The sequence below is a fragment of the Salmo trutta genome, chromosome 29, assembly GCF_901001165.1.
Source record: "Salmo trutta chromosome 29, fSalTru1.1, whole genome shotgun sequence".
In the NCBI taxonomy this organism is placed as follows: Eukaryota; Metazoa; Chordata; class Actinopteri; order Salmoniformes; family Salmonidae; genus Salmo; species Salmo trutta.
In genome coordinates, this window is record NC_042985.1 from 13,714,505 (window position 1) to 13,740,923 (window position 26,419).

Genomic DNA, 26,419 nt, shown 5'->3' on the forward strand with positions numbered 1-26,419 from the left:
TAACCACTAGGCTACCTGCCGGTTACTGTCCCAACGCTCTAACCACTAGGCTTCCTGCAGGTTACTGGCCCAACGCTCTAACCACTAGGCTACCTGCCGGTTACTGGCCCAACGCTCTAACCACTAGGCTACCTGCCGGTTACTGTCCCAACGCTCTAACCACTAGGCTACCTGCCCTTTACTGGCCCAACGCTCTAACCACTAGGCTACCTGCCGGTTACTGTCCCAACGCTCTAACCACTAGGCTACCTGCCGGTTACTGTCCCAACGCTCTAACCACTAGGCTTCCTGCCGGTTACTGTCCCAACGCTCTAACCACTAGGCTACCTGCCGGTTACTGTCCCAACGCTCTAACCACTAGGCTACCTGCCCTTTACTGGCCCAACGCTCTAACCACTAGGCTACCTGCCCTTTACTGGCCCAACGCTCTAACCACTAGGCTACCTGCCGGTTACTGGCCCAACGCTCTAACCACTAGGCTACCTGCCGGTTACTGTCCCAACGCTCTAACCACTAGGCTACCTGCCGGTTACTGGCCCAACGCTCTAACCACTAGGCTACCTGCCGGTTACTGGCCCAACGCTCTAACCACTAGGCTACCTGCCGGTTACTGGCCCAACGCTCTAACCACTAGGCTACCTGCCGGTTACTGGCCCAACGCTCTAACCACTAGGCTACCTGCCGGTTACTGGCCCAACGCTCTAACCACTAGGCTACCTGCCGGTTACTGGCCCAACGCTCTAACCACTAGGCTACCTGCCGGTTACTGGCCCAACGCTCTAACCACTAGGCTACCTGCCGGTTACTGGCCCAACGCTCTAACCACTAGGCTTCCTGCCGGTTACTGGCCCAACGCTCTAACCACTAGGCTACCTGCCGGTTACTGGCCCAACGCTCTAACCACTAGGCTACCTGCCGGTTACTGGCCCAACGCTCTAACCACTAGGCTACCTGCCGGTTACTGGCCCAACGCTCTAACCACTAGGCTACCTGCCGGTTACTGGCCCAACGCTCTAACCACTAGGCTTCCTGCCGGTTACTGGCCCAACGCTCTAACCACTAGGCTTCCTGCCGGTTACTGTCCCAACGCTCTAACCACTAGGCTACCTGCCGGTTACTGTCCCAACGCTCTAACCACTAGGCTACCTGCCGGTTACTGTCCCAACGCTCTAACCACTAGGCTTCCTGCAGGTTACTGGCCCAACGCTCTAACCACTAGGCTACCTGCCGGTTACTGGCCCAACGCTCTAACCACTAGGCTACCTGCCGGTTACTGTCCCAACGCTCTAACCACTAGGCTACCTGCCGGTTACTGGCCCAACGCTCTAACCACTAGGCTACCTGCCGGTTACTGGCCCAACGCTCTAACCACTAGGCTACCTGCCGGTTACTGGCCCAACGCTCTAACCACTAGGCTACCTGCCGGTTACTGTCCCAACGCTCTAACCACTAGGCTTCCTGCCGGTTACTGTCCCAACGCTCTAACCACTAGGCTACCTGCCGGTTACTGTCCCAACGCTCTAACCACTAGGCTACCTGCCGGTTACTGGCCCAACGCTCTAACCACTAGGCTACCTGCCGGTTACTGGCCCCAACGCTCTAACCACTAGGCTACCTGCCGGTTACTGGCCCAACGCTCTAACCACTAGGCTACCTGCCGGTTACTGGCCCAACGCTCTAACCACTAGGCTACCTGCCCTTTACTGGCCCAACGCTCTAACCACTAGGCTACCTGCCGGTTACTGGCCCAACGCTCTAACCACTAGGCTACCTGCCGGTTACTGGCCCAACGCTCTAACCACTAGGCTACCTGCCGGTTACTGGCCCAACGCTCTAACCACTAGGCTACCTGCCGGTTACTGTCCCAACGCTCTAACCACTAGGCTTCCTGCAGGTTACTGTCCCAACGCTCTAACCACTAGGCTACCTGCCGGTTACTGGCCCAACGCTCTAACCACTAGGCTACCTGCCGGTTACTGTCCCAACGCTCTAACCACTAGGCTACCTGCCCTTTACTGGCCCAACGCTCTAACCACTAGGCTACCTGCCGGTTACTGTCCCAACGCTCTAACCACTAGGCTACCTGCCGGTTACTGTCCCAACGCTCTAACCACTAGGCTTCCTGCCGGTTACTGTCCCAACGCTCTAACCACTAGGCTACCTGCCGGTTACTGTCCCAACGCTCTAACCACTAGGCTACCTGCCCTTTACTGGCCCAACGCTCTAACCACTAGGCTACCTGCCCTTTACTGGCCCAACGCTCTAACCACTAGGCTACCTGCCGGTTACTGGCCCAACGCTCTAACCACTAGGCTACCTGCCGGTTACTGGCCCAACGCTCTAACCACTAGGCTACCTGCCGGTTACTGGCCCAACGCTCTAACCACTAGGCTACCTGCCGGTTACTGGCCCAACGCTCTAACCACTAGGCTACCTGCCGGTTACTGGCCCAACGCTCTAACCACTAGGCTACCTGCCGGTTACTGGCCCAACGCTCTAACCACTAGGCTACCTGCCGGTTACTGGCCCAACGCTCTAACCACTAGGCTACCTGCCGGTTACTGGCCCAACGCTCTAACCACTAGGCTACCTGCCGGTTACTGGCCCAACGCTCTAACCACTAGGCTTCCTGCCGGTTACTGGCCCAACGCTCTAACCACTAGGCTACCTGCCGGTTACTGGCCCAACGCTCTAACCACTAGGCTACCTGCCGGTTACTGGCCCAACGCTCTAACCACTAGGCTACCCGCCGGTTACTGGCCCAACGCTCTAACCACTAGGCTACCTGCCGGTTACTGGCCCAACGCTCTAACCACTAGGCTACCTGCCGGTTACTGGCCCAACGCTCTAACCACTAGGCTACCTGCCGGTTACTGGCCCAACGCTCTAACCACTAGGCTACCTGCCGGTTACTAGCCCAACGCTCTAACCACTAGGCTACCTGCCGGTTACTGGCCCAACGCTCTAACCACTAGGCTACCTGCCGGTTACTGGCCCAACGCTCTAACCACTAGGCTACCTGCCGGTTACTGGCCCAACGCTCTAACCACTAGGCTACCTGCCGGTTACTGGCCCAACGCTCTAACCACTAGGCTACCTGCCGGTTACTGGCCCAACGCTCTAACCACTAGGCTACCTGCCGGTTACTGGCCCAACGCTCTAACCACTAGCCTACCTGCCGGTTACTGGCCCAACGCTCTAACCACTAGGCTACCTGGCTACCTACAGTACATCAAGCTGCCTAACGAACCAGGCGATAGGCTCCTGCGCTATGGGCTGTTTAAATGTGGACAAAGCTACTTACTTATATAGGGTCCCGTGTAGCTCAGTTGGTAGAGCAGGGTGTTTGCAACGCCAGGGTTGTGGGTTCGATTCCCACGGGGGACCAGTACGGGAAAAAAATGTATGAAATGTATGCATTCACTACTGTAAGTCGCTCTGGATAAGAGCGTCTGCTAAATGACGTAAATGTAAATAGGGAACAGGGTGCCAATTCGGTCACAGACGATGAAAGCCTAACAAAGTGTTGACCTTAGAGCAGTGTGATCAGGGCACATGTGAGTGTAGCAGACAGACAGCAACATGTAACCTGGTGCAATAGAAACACTTCCTGTTTGGTCTGACACTGATCAGAGTGGTGTGGAGAGCAGAGTACTGTTTCCTTGTACTCAGAGAACATGACTGACTGAAGGCCTTAGAACATACAGTCCAATACCTGTGGTTTTAGCCTAACCCTTCCTATTAAGTTAGGCCAACACAATACAGCATTTTTAGGGAGTGCCTTGGAACTGTTATGCTTCATTGGTAAACATCTTTTGCCCCTTTCATCCAATGATCCCCTCTCCTTACCAGCTACCACTAACATTAAACGCTAGGTAGCACTCCTACCATCAGCATTCTGTCCCGAGACATTCCTTTCCTATGGCCCTGCCTGGTCCAAGTCTGGCCCTGAAGTTGCCCCTTAGATGCTGATCTTGAGTTAGTTTTGCATTTCCCCCATTATAGGTTTAGGTTAGGATTGGGGGAGGGGAAGCTGATCCTAGATCTGTACCTAGGGGAAACTTCACCTCAGAGCCAGCAGAGAGCAACCAGCAGAGAGCAACCAGCAGAGCCGGGGTAGTAATGACTCAGTCACCCAGCATCTTCAGGAGGACTTTATGGGCCAGATATATTTAGCTGCTCATTCCTCCCAGAGAGATTACACTAGTAGCTAACTATGTGTTACATAAGGTCTCTAAAGACAACGTCAACTAGGACCCGGCCTACCCATAAAGATCCTTTCATTCCATTGTTCTATTTCATTCTGTGGGCCTACCTCTATTGCCATCATGCAACAGGGACAGAGGAGGTGGTGGTTTGTGGTATGCGTGTGTGGTGTGTGTGGTATGTATGTGTGTGTGTGTGGTGTGCGTGGGTGTGTGGAGGGGAGGAGGGCTGTGATGAAATGTCAAAATAATACAGGTCATAAACTATCCATCATAAAATGTGTGTCACAAAGTATGTGTCAAACATACCTGTACAGCTAGCCTACACATCACAAACCACAGTACTATGTCAAGTCAACAGAGGCCTACCTCTCTGAAAATAAAATACAAAGGATGACAATTATCCATTGTTTCAAACAATGTCCTCCAGGGTTTGGATAGGTCAGATGAGATGCAGCCTACTGCTCTAGTATTGGTATCATCAGTGGATTGGAGGAGTGGAAAGATACTGTAGGCCACTATATGGGACAGCAACAGGGTGACAGCCTGGGTCAAAGCTGGGAAATATTTACAACAGGTCAAGCAGCTCAGTGTCTTAAAGGAATGTAGTCAAAGCACTCTCAATGAGCTTTTACTAGTCTGTCTGGATAGATGGGTGGGCCTGGGTGAAACTGAAGAAACACAGACCCTCTCTACAACACCCCCCCCCCCCCCCCACCCCCACCCCCACCCTGCTCTGTTGCCCCGACCAAATCACATTTTGCTATCAATTGAATTAATTTGTGTTTGTTTGTAGTCCTGATGAATGCTGCTTCAGGGGACTTTAAACACTGATATGGAAACACTGAAATGGGTCTGACTACTAAGTCATGACCATTGGACTGTTTATCTAGGTTCACCTCTTATCAAAACTGACCATTGACATCATGTTGACTGAATCACAGGCCTTCCTGCCCAGCTAACACATCGGGACTTGCTGCTTGAGTCTCAAATGGCACCCTATTCCCTTCATAGTGCACTAGTTTTCACCAGAGCCCAATAGGGTACCATTTGAGATGGAGTCCAGACCTATCACTGGGGCGGGCAGTTCAACCTCATCCCCCCTTTCATTCTGAGAGGAGGAGAGGAAGAGGGAGAGTTGACACGAGTTCACGACACAAAGACACTCCATTCTCCCAGCCAGGGTCGGAATGTATGAATCCAGCATCAGTACAGCAGTGAACACACACCACACACACCACCATTGTTTTCCAGTGCTACTGTAGTGTCCGTGGGCAGTGTGGGCTGACATCTGATAGATCCAGGGGTCCTGACTGGTCAACACAGAGCGCTAGGGGTGACGTAGCCAGCGGAAAACAATACCCTGCAGTATACTAGACGGCAGCCTTCTGTGGCCTAAACTATTGTGCCATATACTGTCATGGAACTAAGCCTAGTGAAAATCTGACATTTTAAATGAACCATGCTTTGTTTCCATATGAGGTTTGATGGTTAGGCCTAGTCTAAAGAGAGCTGGTTACTTCAGATAATCAGGTGAGGTTAGTTACACAAAACAGAGGGGTTGGTTGTGTTACTTTAGATTACAAGGATGCTGATAGAGGAGAGGTTGGTCAATTTAAACTTTAGGTGAGGGGCGGGGTGAGGGGGTTGGTTACTTTGTACGAGGGATGTTACAGGAAGGAGGCCTGGCTAGCTATAGGTGGCGTTACAGGAAGTAGGCCTGGCTAGCTATAGGTGACGTTACAGGAAGTAGGCCTGGCTAGCTATAGGTGACGTTACAGGAAGTAGGCCTGGCTAGCTATAGGTGACGTTACAGGAAGTAGGCCTGGCTAGCTATAGGTGACGTTACAGGAGGTAGGCCTGGTTAGCTATAGGTGACGTTACAGGAGGTAGGCCTGGTTAGCTATAGGTGACGTTACAGGAGGTAGGCCTGGTTAGCTATAGGTGACGTTACAGGAAGTAGGCCTGGTTAGCTATAGGTGACGTTACAGGAAGTAGGCCTGGTTAGCTATAGGTGACGTTACAGGAGGTAGGCCTGGTTAGCTATAGGTGACGTTACAGGAGGTAGGCCTGGCTAGCTATAGGTGACGTTACAGGAGGTAGGCCTGGCTATAGGTGACGTTACAGGAGGTAGGCCTGGCTAGCTATAGGTGACGTTACAGGAAGTAGGCCTGGCTAGCTATAGGTGACGTTACAGGAAGTAGGCCTGGTTAGCTATAGGTGACGTTACAGGAGGTAGGCCTGGCTAGCTATAGGTGACGTTACAGGAGGTAGGCCTGGCTAGCTATAGATGATGTTACAGGAGGTAGGCCTGGCTAGCTATAGGTGACGTTACAGGAGGTAGGCCAGCACAGAAAAAAAATGTATGATATGTATGAAATTGTATGAAATGTATGCATTCACTACTGTAAGTCGCTCTGGATAAGAGCGTCTGCTAAATGACTCAAATGTAAATGTAAAATGTCTATAGGTGACAGGGGAGACAGTTACAGGATTAGGCCTGAGAGGATCAGGTGAGGAGTGAGGACGGTGGCCCAACCAGGATAAGCCAATTACACAACTAGCTACAACAGAGTCAGTTGCTATAGGGCTCCAGCCCTAGTCCACCAGGGAAAAGAGACTCCAAACCTCCCAATGTGTGTGCCCTGGCTGGGGGAGACTCAGACAGGGAGTCCCTGGATGTGTCCAGGTCTGGGTTCTTTAACTCTGGGTGCCATTCTCCATTCCACTGGTGTGAAGGTGTAGGTTGAGTTGTATGTGATTGATTGATTAGCGCCTGGGATGTGAGAGAGAATAGCAGCGATTGTGGAAAGGGCTGCAGGTTGGCGTGTGTGTGTATGCGTGTTAGAGAGAGGAAGAGAGAGAAAAGCAGCGATTATGGAAGATGCATTAGCAGGTAGCCTAGCGGTTAGAGGGTAAGGCCAGTCACCCTGAAAGTTCACTGGTTCGAATCCCGAGCCGACTAGGTGAAAAATCTATCGATGTGCCCTAGAGCAAGACACTTAACCCTTATTGCTCCTATAAGTGGAGCTCAGCTCCAGATGTGTGGTGAAAAAGCCAGGACAGCACTGGCCTGGTAAAACTGGGTGAGACTACTGGGTGAGACTACTGGGCCATCAACCATCAAACCCTTTGTCCATTCAAGCTTTTGTCTCTGATTCATTGTCTTCTAACATTCTCAGCTGGAAAGAGAGAAGTTGTATTGTTCTTTTACTGTTGTTGAATGGGAGGGGGCAAGAGAGGGAGCAATAGAGAGCTGTGGGTGGATGAGCGAGCTCGAGTGTGTGCATGTACACTACATTTTGAAAAATATATTAAAGTCACAAGCATGAAACCATCTTGGGTCCTTGAATCACCCATGCACCATCACATCACTGTGGACCAAAACTCAGCCTATGTGGCATCTGATAGTGACACAGGAGGGCTTCATCCAAATCAAATCACATTTTATTTGTCACACGCACCGATTACAACAGGTGTAGACCTTACCGTGAAATGCTTACTGTCATGCCCTTAACCAACAACTCAGTTCAATAAATAGCCAGCTGAAAACAATACCCTGCAGTATACTACATTTACATACATTTACATTTTAGTCATTTAGCAGACGCTCTTATCCAGAGCGACTTACATTTCATACATTTTTTTTTCTGGGCTAGACGGTAGCTTTCTGTGGCCTAAACTATGGTGCCATATACTGTCATGGAACTAAGCCTAGTGAAAAACATGACATTTTAAAATGGGCACTTACAGTAAGTCAGACCACATAATAGAGTAGCTAACTTGCATCATAGTTAAGTTACTCTATGCGCAGCAGGAGTCACTCACTGAAATGTGATTAAAATGCAAAAGAACCGGACATTCCTCCAGAGCGAATCAGCTGGCTAGTTAGTTGTCAACAATCTACCACACACTCACTGCAGACTGGACGTTTCGGTAACTGTTCACTACCTAGCTAGTTAACTTACCCTGGTCCGTATTATAATAACTATCTAGCTAGTTATTTACCGGTGTGTCAAACATCAAAGTTCCCCAGATAGCTAAGTCAGTTCATGTCAACCGATTTGTTGACATTAACTGTCACTAATGTCAACACATTGTGACAGTATCGGTGCTGTAACTAGTTTAGTTAGATACTCAATATAGTTAGCCTCAATTAAAACATCTAGTACATAGATCAGCAAATCAGGGAGAACAGATGAGATGTGATATTGTCCATCCAAAATGACCAGCGTATAAAAGCTGCTTAGCTAAGGCTAGTTAGCCAGTTAGCTTGTCTTTACTTACACGCGTGCCTAGTACGCGTAGCGATCTAGTTAGATGACAAATCATTGACAATAATCAAACATCGGGTAAAATCACTGACACTTCTAAAACATTAAAGGGACATTATTACCTGCAGATACGTTTTGGTTCTAGCTAGCTAGCTTCATATTCCCATTAGCTAACTAAAGCTAGTTGTGCCCTGTTACCAGACATAATCGGGTCCGTCATTACTTCGCAGAGAAAATCCGTCTTCACCTTATCACAAGAATCCATGTCAATCGCTGAGACCGCGGCAGACCGTCATTGAGCACGCAGTGGTCGTCAAGATATAGGTGACTTATTTTTCTTCATTGTAAATGTTGAGCCATTTGTGTGAAACACACCCTGTTTTTCCTCTGCCTAGTTGAACTGTTGCTGCCTAGCTAGCTCGGCTAGCTCTGAATGTGTCAACGTAGAAATGGAATGGCAGAAGAGATGGTCATCTGGGACGGAAAGCCCACAGTCTCAAACAGTGTTCGTCTTTGCCTTCGGCGTCTGTCACTGATAAGATTTGATGGACCATGATAAATAAGCCTACTGTGCAAAAAGTATATCTATTTTTTTTTTAGTAGAGCAGCTACAGTTGAAGTCAGAAGTTTACATACACCTTAGCCAAATACATTTAAACTCCGTTTTTCACAATTCCTGACACTTAATCCTAGTAAAAATTACCTGTTTTAGGTCAATTAGGATTGCCACTTTATTTTAAGAATGTGAAATGTCAGAAAAATAGTAATGATTTATTTCAGCTTTTATTTCTTTCATCACATTCCCAGTGGATCAGAAGTTTACATACACTCAATTAGTAGTTGGTAGCATTGACTTTAAATTGTTTAACTTGGGTCAAACGTTTTGGGTAGCCTTCCACAAGCTCCCCACAATAAGTTGGGTGAATTTTGGCCCATTCCTCCTTACAGAGCTGGTGTAACTGAGTCAGGTTTGTAGGCCTCCTTGCTCGTACACACCTTTTCAGTTCTGCCCACATATTTTCAATAGGATGAGGTCAGGGCTTTGTGATGGCCACTCCAATACCTTGACTTTGTTGTCCTTAAGCCATTTTGCCACAACTTTAGAAGTATGCTTGGGGTCATTGTCCATTTGGAAGACCCATTCGCGACCAAGCTTTAACTTCCTGACTGATGTCTTGAGATGTTGCTTCAATATATCCACATCATTTTCCTCCCTTATGATGCCATCTATTTTGTGAAGTGCACCAGTCCCTCCTGCAGCAAATCACCCCCAACAACATGATGCTGCCACCCCTGTGCTTCACAGTTGTGATGGTGTTCTCTGGCTTGCAAGCCTCTCCCTTTTTCCTCCAAACATAACAATGGTCATTATGGCCAAACAGTTCTATTTTTGTTTCATCAGACCAGAGGACATTTCTCCAAAAAGTATGATCTTTGTCCCCATGTAGTTGCAAACCGTATTCTGGCTTTTTTAATGGCGGTTTTGGAGCAGTGGCTTCTTCCTTGCTGAGCGGCCATTCAGGCTGTCGATATAGGACTCGTTTTACTATGGATATAGATACTTTTGTACCCGTTTCGTCCAGCATCTTCACAAGGTTCTTTGCTGTTGTTCCGGGATTGATTTATACTTTTCGCACCAAAGTACATTAATCTCTAGGAGACAGAACACGTCTCCTTCCTGAGCGGTATGACGGCTGCGTGGTCCCATGGTGTTTATACTTGAGTACTATTGTTTGAACAGATGAACGTGGTCCTTTCAGGCATTTGAAAATTGCTCCCAAGGATGAACCAGACTTGTGGAGGTCTACAATTATTTTTCTGAGGTCTTGGCTGATTTCTTTTGATTTTCCCATGATGTCAAGCAGAGGCACTGAGTTGAAGGCAGGCCTTGAAATACATCCACAGGTACACCTCCAATTGACTCAAATGATGTCAATTAGCCTATCAGAAGCTTCTAAAGCCATGACATAATTTTCTGGAATTTTCCAAGCTGTTTACATACACTAAGTTGACTTTGCCTTTAAAGTTCTGACCCACTGGAATTGTGATACAGTGAATTATAAGTGAAATAATCTGTCTGTAAACAATTGTTAGAAAAATGACTTGTGTTATGCACAAAGTAGATGTCCTAACTGACTTGCCAAAACTATAGTTTGTTAATAAGAAATTTGTGGAGTGGTTGAAAAATGAGTTTTATTGACTCCAACATAAGTGTATGTAAATTTCCGACTTCAACTGTGTCTAGCCTACAACACCGAATCAACTCTTGGATTATAATTATAACAGATTTCTACTTTGCTACTGTTCTGTGTGCAATGTGGTGGATTACATATATTCACACCCATCACTGAAAAGCTATCTATTCATAAGTTTCTGCACACAAACAATTGACTAACACTAAGAACAGGAGTCTGTTGCAACTACCAAATAATACCGATATTTACAAATAATATAGTATGGAACCAAAGTTAGCATGAGAGCTAAAAAGTAGACAGTATCTAGAAGACCTACATTGAAATGTCATATACAGTAAACCCAGTTGGAGATTTTTTATTTTTTTTTATTCACAACAGCCAACGTGCATTCAATGCTGCAGCTACATGTTGTGAAAAAGGTTTCCCAACACCAGCTGCCAGTCAACAGGCACAAATAAACCAGTGTGTCATTGTACTCAAACTGCCCACCCAAAAAAATACAGCACTTTTAAAAAAGTGTTGACAGTGATATTTCTTAAATCATTCTACTAAAGTCTTGTGAAAAACAAACACGAGGGGCTTGAAGTAAACTGAGCTGTCCCTTAGAGAGTGCTGATGTCTTCTAGAAAGCAGTATCTCCCCTTCTCTGGGAAACAGTGTCAGATCACAAAACATCTCTGTGCTGCTGTGTAACTCCACTCAGCCCATCCACACTGGATGGTTTGGTTTATATTCTGACACATTGGAACAGCTGATTGAGATTCTCCTTCCTATCTTTCAGTGCTGTCCATTGTCACGTCAGCCAGAATCATGTGAGTTTGCTGACGATGGCTTGGTTGAGAGAGTTGAGTTGTTTAGTCCATTTGTCTAAGGCAGTGTAGCGCGCCCCTCCTCTCTTCTGGTAGTCTAGCTCCAACAGCTGGTTGACCTGGTCGATACGGCCTTGGATGGTGCTACAGGGAGGAAACCACAGTGATCAGAGAACAATGGTTCAATAAATACAACACAAGAATGGACATTGGCATCCTAGCACCATGACTAAACATTCTTTCCATCTTGGTCAGGAAAACGTTTAGAAATTGACCAAATATGGTAAATAATATTGTATAAAACAATGCCTTTTTATATAAAAATGTGATCAACAACATCAATATTTGCATTCGATTATGGTTCAAATTACACAAATCACTGTGGATAGCATTAGTTGAAGTCATTGTTGAACTTCTTTCACTGTTTGGTTTCTGTCCAGCACCTGAACCACTGATGTGTGTACTCTCTCTCAACCAATTATCACATCTACACTAAGCTGTCTGATGAACACATTCCACCACCACACATTTCACTCCATACAGTACATATTCTGTTGAGCTCTGTGACAACAGTGGGAATGCAGTGTGAAATGTCACTGTTCCAGTTGACTGGCTGTAGATCTGATCTGGCTGAGGGTAGTAAACAATACACAGCAGTCTGCTACAGTAGCATGGGAAATAATAAAGCCATGATAGATAAGACTTTATTTCTCCCAAAGTTTTATTTGCCCAAAGTTTTGATCAAAAGGTCTTCATCCGGCTGACAAGGACCTTTGGGTCAAAGCATTGCACACTAAAACTGCGGGAGAAATCAACAGTTTGCAGGTTACTTTTTGTAGCCTGCAAGTTACTGGATGTGTGTGCCTACACTACTTCTAAACTAAATAATGAAACCAGTAATAAATGACAGATCTGCAATAAACTAAGCAGGGCACTCAGGGAAGAATAACACCACAAACAGAGAGACAGAGACTCATGCTGGCCTCCTGCATTCCTCAAGTTGCAGGGTGGAAACTATGAGGAACTGAGAAATGAGGAATTCAAATGATCACGGTACAGGAAACATGTCTTAACACACATGCACAAGAAACATGCTCTGCTTCGTCTTGTGATGCCTCTGTGTCAGCCAGGTACACTATATACTGAGTATACTAGGGATGTCCAAAAAAAAAAAAATTGTTTGTGTATGTTTATTTTTCCATATAGACACACCCTATTGTTTGAATAAAAGCAACTATATGTTGGCTACTGAGCATGTCTGATGCTTTAAGCACCGAAATTAAAAATAGACACAAATTACCAAAGAGGGAGCCAGAGATCAATATAGCCTAACCAGAAAGACAAAAACCTGTACCCAACCAGACCCTCCTCTTCCCGCTGCTGCTGGCCTTTGCAGCTTCTGCCGGCCTTTGCAGCTTCTACCGTTAGGCTCCTGAAGTAGCCGGTAATAGGCTACACCAACGGTCATCAACCTTTTCCATTTGGAGTGGCAAGTTATTGTACCATTTCTACTGATCTGCGTGCCAGTTATGATTTTCATATGCACATTTTTGTAGAACAGTTTCATTTAATTTATAATAAAGTCTTCATATCTCAAAATCAATGTCATGTGGTCAATAAGAATTCTACCTAATGAAAAAAGTAACTTTATTGCCAATAGGTAAAAATAGCCTACATAATGCCAACAAATAAAAACACTGCAGCCCGCAGGTAGAAAAAATCCTGATAAAAATAAAAATCCTATAAATCACATGAGAAGTAATCAGGTAGGCCTTTATGACGTTTCCACCAGATCAGGGTAGTACATTTTTTCCCTCTCATGCCGAGTGGTTATCGAAAGAGAGCTGGAAAGTGTTTTTAAATAGGCTACGTTGAGGAACTATTTTCATTCTCAATGGATGTAAAAACAGACTTTGTTTACTTGCTGTTTAAGGCGAAGAAAACATTTCTTTGAGAAGCTCCACAGTGATGGGGAATTAAAACAAGAAATACTATCAGATCCCCAAATTGGCACATTTAAGCGCCTACATTTGCACGCAGGCCAGGTACCCTAGACCTACTTCTGTGTGTCCCCTTACTCAAGATTGACAGGAGCGCTCCAAACAAAAGATAATGAATAGACAACTCGTAAATGGAATGGAAATAAATTGGTTTCTTACAAGTATAGCATAGGTTGTGCAGTCTGCTAACAATGTGTTCACTCCTACAATGACAATGGTAAGACTGGAATAATAATGTAGAGAACACATTAAAATAAATGACAGTAACCAAACAATGTAGATAAGAAATGTTGGTCATTTATGTTAAATGTACTACTGGTGATACTGGTGAACCATCCTGCGGCCTGCAATGGATTAGTCCACTCAGACAGGCGTGAATCAGACAGGCGTGAATCAGACAGGCGTAAATCAGACAGGCGTAAATCAGACAGGCGTGAATCAGACAGGCGTGAATCAGACAGGCGTCTCGTGTGCCCTCATTTTTTAAAAATATATTTGCCACTGGTCGACTGAAAAAAAATCTTGGTCGACCAACAGCCTATTGACCAAACAATCGACTAAATGGGGTCAGCCCTAGAGCATACAAAACATTAGGAACACCTTCCTAATATAGAGTTGCACCCTTCGCCCTCAGAACAGCCTCAATTCATCAGGGAATGGACTCTACAAGGTGTCGAAAGGGGATGCTGGCCCATGTTGAATCCAATGTTTCCTTCCCACAGTTGTGTCAAGTTGGCTGGATGTCGTTTTGGTGGTGGACCATTGCTGGACCATTGCTGATACACAACAACTGTTGAGCGTGAAAAACCCAGCAGCGTTCCATGTCTCAAGGCTTTAAAATCCTTCTTTAACCCGTCTCCTCCCCTTCTGCTACACTGACTGAAGAGGATTTAACAAGTGAAATAAGGGATCATAGCTTTCACCTGGATTCACCTGGTCAGTCTGTCAATGGAAGAGCACTCGGTGTAGTATATAAGAGGTATTCAGCCTCTCATAGAAATACGGAAGAGTCTAGAGAAAACATAAGTCTTCCATGGCGTGAATGTCTGTTTGATACAAAAAACTTTTCCTAACAGTGTATTCTACACTCCTAAATGGTAGTTTGGGCCACACATCAGATGCATGTCTAGGACAAACTTACCTGTCCAATATGCACTGCACCAACAAACTCTCCACGTCACAAACATCTATGTTCAGCTCCTGAGACAGAGAAGACAGAACGTTACACTATGATCAATCCAAACAGCAACATCAGTGACCTAATAAATACATGATCTACTCAGCAAAGTTCATTATCAGATACATTATCGATACACACAGTGAAGTCAATGATTAGCCTGGTCTCAGATCTGTTTGTGCTGTCCTACCAACTCTTATTGTAAAAATCATCATGCCAATGACCATAGGAATTGGCAAAAAAGCACACAAACAGATCTGGGACCAGGCTAGTTAGTCTAGAAGCCAGTGCTGTCCTCAGACTTACCTTAGAGATGAATGGGATGTGTATTCTGGTGTAAGGCTTGATGAGCGCGATAAGGACCTGGGTCCTGATGTTCCGCAGCAGCTCTGGAATATAAGACAACACAGCACTGATCAGAGTCTCTTCAGACCTCACCCCGTCCACCAGGACACCCTCACCCCGTCCACCAGGACACCCTCACCCCGTCCACCCCTCACCCCGTCCACCAGGACACCCTCACCCCGTCCACCAGGACACACAATCTCAATATGCAGATACTGGTACAGTTTGTCTCAAGTTTGTTGAAACCTCGTCTTCAATGCAATACTTCCATGTCTCATTCATCAACAAAATGTGAGAAAGCCCCCACACACACACAGGCACACACAAACACCACTCACCCTCTATGTGTTCTCTGATGAAGGGGTCATCCATGATACTACTATGGTTGGTCTTCAGTATCTTCTCAAACTCTGTGATGTCATTATTCTGATAGGAGCTGAGAGTAGACACACAACAGTAGAACAGTCACTGGGTTAGAATAATGACATTACAATCCATAAAATAATGACATACTGTTGAAGTCGGAGGTTTACAGACACCTTAGCCAAGTACGTTCATCTCTAGGAGACAGAACGAGTCTCCTTCCTGAGCGGTATGACGGCTGCGTGGTCCCATGGTGTTAAGGGAGGAGACCAGAGCTAAAGAGCAAATGGCTTTCAAATGGGCTTTTTATGGTCGATGCCATTCAATCCAGCATCCGCTGTGTTAACGAATGTGGAGCCCGTGAACGGTAGGTTCTCACTGTTCAGAGCAGAGATAGCAGAAACCACTCCCCCAACTCGCCTGTCAACCAGTCATCGTCTGGGAATCAAACACGAGCTCACGGAGGCGTCGGCCTTGTTTTACATTTTGAGAGAGGTGTCAAGAGTCACAGCCTAGGAGCGCTTCCATTTCCTTCTGCAATTGCATCAGAGCAGACCCTCTGTGTCGTGGATCCCAGACTGACCATAAATTAGGTTGAAGAGACGCCACAGCTGAACCCGCGGTTAAAGGATATCTTCACTATGTTACACCTCTATCAACCACTTATATGTGATGTAAAACAATAACAGTTTGGGTCGAATGACAACTCGGCACAAATAAGTGGAAATAGTGGCGTTATCGTATAACTGATGCCATGGCTTTCTACCCTAAAATATCAGCAACACCACCATGGATGACTAGAAGCACACACACACACACGTGTTCTTACCTTACTAGATTTGTCATGGCCAAGATCTCTGGGTCGTTTTTATAGGGTTTGGCCTGTCACAGAAAAACACAATAAGAACAGCCACTGTAATACAACACTTTATCAAGCAGTGTTTGCTGCAGGTGATTTGAATTTGATTAATGCAATGTTGCCTCCAACAATATAAAGGTACAGGATGCATCCACCACGTGTATTTTCCCAGAATGATAATGTTAGTAACTGCTCTACGGGGATAAATAACCTTTCATTTAACTGGACTTAACTAAACGGAATGAGTGTTGTACCTCCTGTGAGTCGAAAGGGTTAATTCCAGACTTCATGAGCATGTTGGCCAGCACCAGGTACTTCAGACAGGTGGTTCTCCTCGGGCTGCCTGACTCATCGTAGTTCTTAAACGCCTCAAAGAAGTCTGTGTGGGCCTTCTCAAACTCCCCCTCTCTCAGGTGCATCTTACCCCCACACTCTGGGGAAGGGGACAAAACAGGAACAGGCCTGTTAGTACATCACAAACACACACAGTGACTGACACACACACACATCTTTTTACCATCTTTTACAATTTTATCCACGATAGTGACAAATCTCCCAGAGTCTTCCTACAGGTCAGTTTACAAGTCGTAACCATAGAATTACTATTCTAAGGAGGATTATTTTTCTATGGTCAATGTATTTATTCAATGTAAACCACTGTGTGTGGCACCAATGCAACACATGTAAAAGATAATGTTGACAGCTATGCTGCCTTCAGGGTTTCATCTCTCTACAGTGGTAACACACCCCTGATGACTCCCATGATGAGTGGGTGAGGGATAGCAGACTTGATGTGCAGGGACTGTTCATACAGGGCCTTCAGCTTCTTGTTGTTCTTCTGGGCTGTGTACATCTGGATCTCCAGAGCATAGATCTCCAGGAGCTGGGTGCCTTTCTTTAGGTCGTCCTCCCCGTCATCTGTCTAGAGAGAGACATAGATATACAACATTACAGATCACACACACATAAGACCATAGATCTCCAATATCCTTTGTCTGCATTGCACATAGATATACAACATAATAGATCAGATATACACATAAGACCATATCTCCAACATCATCTGTCTGCAGTGCACATAGATATACAACATAACAGATCATACCAGTATACAACAACAAAAATACTGCTAGCAGCCATAATGGGAACTTGGCTACTCAGATGGCTGTGTAAACCCCATCAGACTAAACGTTGTCTCAGACTACCACCTGTCTTACTGTACCTGACAGGACTGGTGCAGCTGTCTGAGGATCTTCTGTAACTTCCCAAATTCTTCCCTCTCCAGGTACAGCTTGCCCAGCTGAGAGACAACCAAAGGACTTTAGTTAAAACAAGTTGAGACAACCAGAGGACTTTAGTTAAAACAGGTTGAGAGACAACAACTTCTATGTTTGTGCTATCACTATCACTAAATAAGGATGTTAGGGTGTTTGGCAAATAATTTAACACAAACAGATCTCGCTACCAGTCTAGGGCATTGCAGAGGTAGAAACTCCAAAACACAGAGGTCTGAGAAACTGCCAGATCAGATATTGTCCTACCCATAGAAATAAACAGAAACATTGTGTACTACATGCATATGTCCCAATTCTCACTTGTTCACTTCACTGATTTGAGAGGAAATTACTAGTCCCTGCCTCAACCAATCCACTGCTTTTAGATTTTTGTGGGAAGTTGTGACCGAGTGCACACTTTAGGAAAAAGCTGAAATTATTTGGACACACCCTACCTTTGTGTTGGTTTTGAACCAGAGTCTGTCGTTCTTGGCATCCTTCAGAGCGTCCAGCGTCGTTTCATAAAACTCCTGCAGCAGGTCCATCTGTGACACATAAAACAACCAACCACAGCCCACATTAACACCTCAGTCATCTAGAACATGAACCTCAGCCCACATTAACACCTCAGTCATCTAGAACATGAACCTCAGCCTACATCAACACCTCAGTCATCTAGAACATGAACCTCAGCCTACATCAACACCTCAGTCATCTAGAACATGAACCTCAGCCTACATCAACACCTCAGTCATCTAGAACATGAACCTCAGCCTACATCAACACCTCAGTCATCTAGAACATGAACCTCAGCCTACATCAACACCTCAGTCATCTAGAACATGAACCTCAGCCTACATCAACACCTCAGTCATCTAGAACATGAACCTCAGCCTACATCAACACCTCAGTCATCTAGAACATGAACCTCAGCCTACATCAACACCTCAGCCCACATCAACACCTCAGCCCACATCAACACCTCAGCCCACATTAACACCTCAGCCCACATTAACACCTCAGCCCACATTAACACCTCAGCCCACATTAACACCTCAGCCCACATTAACACCTCAGCCCACATTAACACCTCAGTCATCAAGAACATGAACCACATCCTACATTAACACCTCAGTCATCAAGAACATCAACCTCAGCCCACATTAACACCTCAGTCATGTAGAACATGGAACCACTGCCACCACTTCATTCATACCAATAGCACTGACCCAGAGTCAGTAACGTAATCCTCCATATAAGACAAAAGTTGTAAGAAATTGATATTGATAAAAAGGTTAAAAAAATGGAATAACAAACAGTTCACATAACTTGAGATTTGAGCCAAAATAATGATCTGAGCTTTGAGGCCAAAAACCCTTTGTTCTAGTTCCAGGTATTGCATCTATACCTGTTTGGAGGTGGAGATGTAGTCTAGGATGGAGTTGATGGACTTCTCTGAGTAGTTTCTGGTCACAGCGCTCCTGATGTACGTCAACAGCTGCTTGTACCGAGACATCATCTCTGGGAAGTTGGTCTGCAGGACACACACACAGTTCGACAGGAGACAGGGCATTGAGTTAAGTTGCAGTGGGAATGACAGTACGTCATAAAGAACAACTCACAAGCACTAATCATACGGACTCAGAGACAGAGAGTAGACATTTTGAGACGACACTACAGCACATTTAATTTCTTACTAGCTTGAAGTTGATTTTGATCATCTGTTTTAGGGCTTTGAACCCCCATTCTCCCTTCTCTCCCTCCAGCTCCAATACCTGCCAATAGAGAGTATACATTACCATCCTACATTCATCAATCTGTGAGTGAGTGGAGTGAGTGAGTGAGTGAGTAGCCAGTACCCACCTTCTGAAAGCTGTTGAGAGCTGCTTTGGGTTCATCCTCCTTCAGTGCTTTGGAGTTGTAGTACTGGTTCTCCAAGTCGACATTTGGCTCTGAGTTACTGTCCTCAGAATATTCCTGGGTTGAGACATAAACTCAGGACATAAGTTAGCTGGCTATGAGTTAATACATCAAAGATTGATAACGTGACAGAGATGTTATGATTGGGCTAACGGCTTGCCATAATTGTTTACTAATGTGTCTAAGTAGCTAGCTAGCTGTTTTATCTAACCAACAACGGCGCATGCGCGGCTAAAGGATAGTTATCTACACCTAGCTAGCTAGCTGGTTAGCTAAACGGTTGTATGTTTGTGCCTGGCTATGGTAACGTAACATAACATGCTGTAATACATTGACTAGTATTGCTAACTCAGTATACTATAGCAAACTCAGTTTCCCCCATGCCAAGCAGCTGAGTTTAGCTAGCACTAGCAGCAACTTTGCAAGCTATCCTCGCCTTTATGCTAACGTTAGCTGAACTAGCTATCTAGGTAGTTTAGCTACCTAACTGGCTAACTCCCCTGCTCTGACCTAGCTAATGCAAATATACTAGCTAAGGAAACAGCTCTGATTAGACATCAAAAAACAAGGAAATAGAAACGTATTATGTAAACTTACGCTTACCAGATCATAATCTTCTTCGTCGTCGCACATGAAATCATCTTCCATGTCAGACATCTTGACGGGTCTTCGGAGACAACAAACAAATCGCAGCTCTACATCGCCACCAAACACTACGCCGGTTTCAGCATAGTACTGCATTATTCTTTCTGCTATTATAGTTCGCTTTTCTACCAGAGGCTAGCGCTGTCACATCACATTTAGATAACATTGGTCCAGCTACAATTCAAACATAAGAAGTATAGATCTGTAACATTTCTAGTCTTTTCAATGAATTCAATTTGACTCACGGATAACTATCTTACCTTTCCATCATAGAAATAGCCATAAAAAACTTGCATCACAAATCAAAGGGACAAGCACGAGGACCATGTATTTATGAAGTCTTACCCCTGCCTTACCTCCCTAATCTTACCTCATTTGCACACACTGTATATTGATTTTTTTCCTATTGTGTTATTGACTGTACGTTTGTTTATTCCATGTGTAACTCTGTGTTGTTGTTTGTGTCGCACTGCTTTGCTTTATCTTGGCCAGGTCGCAGTTGTAAATGAGAACTTGTTCTCAACTGGCCTACCTGGTTAAATAAAGGTGAAAAAAAATATTTAAAAAGTCTACCGGATATATCAGGGACTCGTCCCTATTGTAAACTGAAGAGTGCAGAGGTGGTTGTGTGTGTGTGTGTGCGTGATAAGTGTTAAACAAATCAAAATATATTTGATATTTTAGGTTCTTCAAAGTAGCCACCCTTGGCATTCTCTCAACCAGCTTCATGAGGAATGCTTTTCCGTTCACCTACTCCGCGTCTCACAAAGACACGGCGGTTGGAACCAAAAATCTCAAAGGACAGATTTCCATCGGTCTAATGTCCATTGCGCATGTTTCGTGGCCCAAGCAAGTTTCTTCTTATTATTGGTGTCTTTGCAGCAATTCGACCATGAAGGCCTGATTCACACAGTCTCCTCTGAACAGTTGATGTTGAGATGTGTCTGTTACTTGAACTCTGTGAAGCATTTATTTGGGCTGCAATTTCTGAGGCTGGTAAACTCTAATGAACTTATCTTCTGCAGCAGAGGTAACTCTGGGTCTTCCATTCCTGTGGCGGTCCTCATGAGAGCCAGTTTCATCATAGCGCTTGATGGTTTTTGCGACTGCACTTGAAGAAACTTTCAAAGTTCTTGAAATTTTCCGGATTGACTGACCTTCATGTCTTAAAGTAATGATGGACTGTTGTTTCTCTTTGCTTATTTGAGCTGTTCTTGCCATAATATGGACTTGGTCTTTTACCAAATAGGGCTATCTTCTGAATACCACCCCTACCTTGTCACAACACAACTGATGGACTCAAATGCATTAAGAAGGAAATAAATTCCACAAATGAACTTTCAACAAGGCACACCTGTTAATTGCAATGCATTCCAGGTAGCTACCTCTTGAAGCCGGTTGAGAGAATGCCAAGTGTGCAAAGCTGTCATCAAGGCAATGGGTGGCTACTGTTGAAGAATCTCAAACATAAAATATATTTGTTTAACACTTCTTTTGGTTACTACATGATTCCATATGTGCTATTTCATAGTTTTGATGTCTTCACTATTATTCTACAATGTAGAAAATAGTAAAAATAAAGAAAAACCCTTGAATGAGTAGATGTGTCCAAACTTTTGACCCAGTTGCACACATTAACCCAGTTGCAATCCCACACTGAGAAATGGGTCTGAACCATGACGAGAGGTTTTCAGCATTTTGATAGGGTCAAATAATTTGTTTAAAGGGATTTCAACAGGCCAGCCTCTGGGGCACTCAGAGAAAAAAGCACCCTTGGCAGAGTTGGTTTGTTCTCAGCAGTGAGGGACTCACTGAGGTATGAACTATGAATGTGGATCTATTGGAGTGGTTTTTACTAACATTGCGTGATAACTCTGGGAGGCCGTTTCAGAATAGAGTGGAGTCAACCCTGTGGATCAGGTTTAAAAATATTTCATGAGTATTTTAAAGTGTTGGCTGCCACTCTATCACACACACACACACACACACACACACACAGACACACACACGCACACGCACACACACACACACACACACACACACACACACACACACACACACACACACACACACACACACACACACACACACACACACACACACACACACACACACAGTGTTGGCTGCCACACTAACAGAGGCCTTTGGCAGCATGTCTCCTATCTGTAATCTCTCTCTCCCTCGCTAGGGAGCTTGTTTTACACCAGACTCACTAACATATTTTATTACTAAAGAGATTCCTTTTCTGAGAAGACTGATTTCTAATTTAAGAAAGAGGCCTGAGACGTGTCATAACTGCATTGTGGAAGACAGAGGAGCTTTAGTTGATTTATCCCATTATTCTGGACCCGTGGAGTCAGTTGGAGCATAATATTTATAATATCATCTGGTGGATCCAACACCAGAGACAGGAGGGCAGGATGTGTCAGCACGCTGTTACTGGGAAACAGGGACTGTTTGTGTGTCCAGTGTGTGTGTGTGCAGAGATGGGCAAAACTGACAAAATACCCTAAAGACTAATGTATCAAAACAAAATACTACAATAACCTCAACAACATTCTTAGTAACGGTAACAAAAAAAACGTTTTACTTGCTATGCCTCTGATATGTGGTTGTTTATCTACTTTAGTTGAATGCACTGACTGTATGTCGCTCTGGATGCTAAATTACCAAAATGCAAATGTAAATGTAAAAATGACCGCTTGCAAAGTATGGATATTATTATTCTAATAAGCTACACCCCTTCAGATGGACAAAGATACTGCAAAATGTATCTTGTTATAAAATACCCTAAAGAATATATGAAAATAACATGCCAAATACTGTTGTCAACAATACATTTTTATAAAAATATTTATTTTCAAAATACAGAAAATGCATTTCAAGTAGGCAAAATAACAGAAAATAAATAATAGACTGACTATTTCAGTCAGATGTCCTGTGCAGTTAGAAATGGAACAAATACATGTGTGAACACCAAGCGTTTTTTCAATTTCAACTTATTTTAGAAGAAATAGTCCATCATTTTCTATCAGGACTGTTGAAAAGTATTTTGTATTTTGAAAATACAAAATACAGCTCTCTAAAGTATCTTGTTACAAAATACACTGGACTATAGTTCAGGCCAGTGAAATACAATTGACAAAATACTCAAAAGTAATTTAAATATGCATTTTAAATACATGTAACATCAATATTGCCTCTGGTCTCTCTCTCTGGGCCTGTGATCAGTGATCAGCCCAGCTCTGGTCTCTCTCTCTCGGCCTGTGATCAGTGATCAGCCCAGCTCTGGTCTCTCTCTCTCAGGGCCTGTGATCAGTGATCAGCCCAGCTCTGGTCTCTCTCTCTGGGCCTGTGATCAGTAATCAGTCCAGCTCTGGTCTCTCTCTCTGGGTCTGTGATCAGTGATCAGCCCATCTCTGGTCTCTCTCTCTCTGGGCCTGTGATCAGTGATCAGCCCAGCTCTGGTCTCTCTCTCTGGGCCTGTGATCAGTAATCAGTCCAGTTCTGGTCTCTCTCTCTGGGCCTGTGATCAGTGATCAGCCCATCTCTGGTCTCTCTCTCTGGGCCTGTGATCAGTAATCAGTCCAGCTCTGTTCTCTCTCTCTGGGCCTGTGATCAGTAATCAGTCCAGCTCTGGTCTCTCTCTCTGGGCCTGTGATCAGTGATCAGCCGATCTCTGGTCTCTCTCTCTGGGCTTGTGATGAGTGATCAGCCCATCTCTGGTCTCTCTCTCTGGGCCTGTGATCAGTGATCAGCCCAGCTCTGGTCTCTCTCTCTGGGTCTGTGATCAGTGATCAGCCCATCTCTGGTCTCTCTCTCTGGGCCTGTGATCAGTGATCAGCCCATCTCTGGTCTCTCTCTCTGGGCCTGTGATCAGTGATCAGCCCAGCTCTGGTCTCTCTCTCTGGATCTGTGATCAGTGATCAGCCCATCTCTGGTCTCTCTCTCTGGGCCTGTGATCAGTGATCAGCCCATCTCTGGTCTCTCTCTCTGGGCCTGTGATTGATCAGCCCATCTCTGGTTTCTCTCTCTGGGCCTGTGATCAGTGATCAGCCCAGCTCTGGTCTCTCTCTCTGGGCCTGTGATCAGTAATCAGTCCAGCTCTGGCCTCTCTCTCAGGGCCTGTGATCAGTGATTAGCCCATCTCTGGTCTCTCTCTCTCTGGGCCTGTGATCAGTGATCAGCCCATCTCTGGTCTCTCTTTCTGGGCCTGTGATCAGTGATCAGCCCAGCTCTGGTCTCTCTCTCTGGGCCTGTGATCAGTGATCAGCCCAGCTCTGGTCTCTCTCTCTGGGCCTGTGATCAGTGATCAGCCCAGTTCTGGTCTCTCTCTCTGGGTCTGTGATCAGTGATAAGCCCATCTCTGGTCTCTCTCTCTGGGCCTGTGATCAGTGATCAGCCCAGCTCTGGTCTCTCTCTCTGGATCTGTGATCAGTGATCAGCCCAGCTCTGGTCTCTCTCTCTGGGCCTGTGATCAGTGATCAGCCCAGCTCTGGTCTCTCTCTCTGGGCCTGTGATCAGTGATCAGCCCAGCTCTGGTCTCTCTCTCTGGGCCTGTGATCAGTGATCAGCCCATCTCTGGTCTCTCTCTCTGGGCCTGTGATCAGTGATCAGCCCAGCTCTGGTCTCTCTCTCTGGGCCTGTGATCAGTGATCAGCCCATCTCTGGTCTCTCTCTCTGGGCCTGTGATCAGTGATCAGCCCAGCTCTGGTCTCTCTCTCTGGGCCTGTGATCAGTGATCAGCCCAGCTCTGGTCTCTCTCTCTGGGTCTGTGATCAGTGATCAGCCCATCTCTGGTCTCTCTCTCTGGGCCTGTGATCAGTGATCAGCCCATCTCTGGTCTCTCTTTCTGGGCCTGTGATCAGTGATCAGCCCAGCTCTGGTCTCTCTCTCTGGGCCTGTGATCAGTGATCAGCCCAGCTCTGGTCTCTCTCTCTGGGCCTGTGATCAGTGATCAGCCCAGTTCTGGTCTCTCTCTCTGGGTCTGTGATCAGTGATAAGCCCATCTCTGGTCTCTCTCTCTGGGCCTGTGATCAGTGATCAGCCCAGCTCTGGTCTCTCTCTCTGGGTCTGTGATCAGTGATCAGCCCAGCTCTGGTCTCTCTCTCTGGGCCTGTGATCAGTGATCAGCCCAGCTCTGGTCTCTCTCTCTGGGCCTGTGATCAGTGATCAGCCCAGCTCTGGTCTCTCTCTCTGGGTCTGTGATCAGTGATCAGCCCATCTCTGGTCTCTCTCTCTGGGCCTGTGATCAGTGATCAGCCCAGCTCTGGTCTCTCTCTCTGGGCCTGTGATCAGTGATCAGTCCAGCTCTGGTCTCTCTCTCTGGGTCTGTGATCAGTGATCAGCCCATCTCTGGTCTCTCTCTCTGGGCCTGTGATCAGTGATCAGCCCAGCTCTGGTCTCTCTCTCTGGGCCTGTGATCAGTGATCAGCCCAGCTCTGGTCTCTCTCTCTGGGTCTGTGATCAGTGATCAGCCCATCTCTGGTCTCTCTCTCTGGGCCTGTGATCAGTGATCAGCCCAGCTCTGGTCTCTCTCTCTGGATCTGTGATCAGTGATCAGCCCATCTCTGGTCTCTCTCTCTGGGCCTGTGATCAGTGATCAGCCCATCTCTTGTCTCTCTCTCTGGGCCTGTGATTGATCAGCCCATCTCTGGTTTCTCTCTCTGGGCCTGTGATCAGTGATCAGCCCAGCTCTGGTCTCTCTCTCTGGGCCTGTGATCAGTAATCAGTCCAGCTCTGGCCTCTCTCTCAGGGCCTGTGATCAGTGATCAGCCCAGCTCTGGTCTCTCTCTCTGGGCCTGTGAGTCAACTCAGCCAGACTTCTCATTTTCACACTGACTCACATTGTCTGTCTGTGATGAATAGGACCATTTCACCAACCTGCCAACATCAACCTACTAGGTAACATCAACCAATAATGATTAATTGACAGTCTCTATGGATACGTGCTTTAAGCTTCTCCTCCTCCATCTCCAATACCTGCCAATAGAGAGAATAAATAAACACCATCAATTTGGTGTTTGTGTGTGTGTGCGCGCATGTGTGAGTTGATTGCGAGTGTGTGTGTGTGCACGCTGCCTGTGTATATTTGTGTGTTATTATAAACATCACAGTGCTGCCCTCTCCTCTCACCTTTCTCTCTCTCTCTCTCTGGTGATTCATGTAATAACTTTAAAACATGGATATTATTCCCCAACCTCTAATGTAAACAACAGGGTTTATCTGGCGTTTAATTTGGGGTTGTCAAAAACTGCTTCAGGCTGCAGTTAATAATGCTGATCCAGTAAATATAATCTTGTTTCTGACAGTTCCTTAAACATTAGCAGCCCCTTTAATGTGTCTCCAACAGG

The 26,419-nt window shown here is 45.8% G+C and overlaps 2 protein-coding genes and 1 long non-coding RNA gene across 8 annotated transcripts in view; all 3 read right to left on the reverse strand.

The window, feature by feature from the left end:
- secisbp2l (SECIS binding protein 2-like) overlaps positions 1-8,984 on the reverse strand; it is a 38,850-nt gene extending 29,866 nt beyond the window's left edge. For 2 of the 3 annotated variants that reach the window (XM_029720935.1, XM_029720934.1), the window contains exon 1: positions 8,727-8,984. In XM_029720935.1, the coding sequence (XP_029576795.1) occupies positions 8,727-8,744 (18 nt within the window). In that variant the 5' untranslated portion in view covers positions 8,745-8,984. The remainder of the gene's footprint in view (positions 1-8,726) is intronic. The other variant, XM_029720936.1, reaches the window with a different exon arrangement.
- A 1,671-nt stretch (positions 8,985-10,655) lies between these two features.
- On the reverse strand, positions 10,656-20,130 carry LOC115166959 (COP9 signalosome complex subunit 2). 4 transcript variants are annotated; one of them, XM_029720941.1, is made up of 13 exons: positions 20,025-20,130; positions 19,365-19,478; positions 19,199-19,276; positions 18,910-19,035; positions 17,957-18,046; positions 17,450-17,527; positions 16,975-17,149; positions 16,482-16,660; positions 16,198-16,250; positions 15,344-15,441; positions 14,967-15,049; positions 14,625-14,683; positions 10,656-11,627 (listed from the first exon to the last, which is right to left on the reverse strand). In XM_029720941.1, exons 1-13 carry the CDS (start codon positions 20,076-20,078, stop codon positions 11,483-11,485), a joined length of 1,332 nt encoding a protein of 443 aa, XP_029576801.1. In that variant the 5' UTR covers positions 20,079-20,130; the 3' UTR covers positions 10,656-11,482. The 4 variants fall into 4 exon arrangements, with proteins under 4 accessions (XP_029576801.1, XP_029576799.1, XP_029576800.1 ...); XM_029720939.1 differs by having other exon boundaries at positions 17,957-18,055; XM_029720940.1 differs by having other exon boundaries at positions 20,019-20,119.
- LOC115166960 (uncharacterized) lies at positions 18,079-18,895 on the reverse strand. Its single transcript, XR_003870399.1, has 3 exons — positions 18,654-18,895; positions 18,466-18,591; positions 18,079-18,407 (listed from the first exon to the last, which is right to left on the reverse strand). It is a non-coding gene; the product is annotated as an uncharacterized LOC115166960 (long non-coding RNA).
- Positions 20,131-26,419: the final 6,289 nt, after the last annotated feature.

Coding starts and splice junctions, on each gene's coding strand:
- LOC115166959 (XM_029720938.1), bottom strand. CDS start 20,078: ATGTCTGACATGGAAGATGATTTCATGTGCGACGACGAAGAAGATTAT. Junction 17,150..17,449: donor AGCTGCACCAGTCCTGTCAG/GTACAGTAAGAC, acceptor GTCTCTCTCTAG/ACAGATGACGGGGAGGACGA. Junction 16,661..16,974: donor CATCATGGGAGTCATCAGGG/GTGTGTTACCAC, acceptor CCCCTTCCCCAG/AGTGTGGGGGTAAGATGCAC.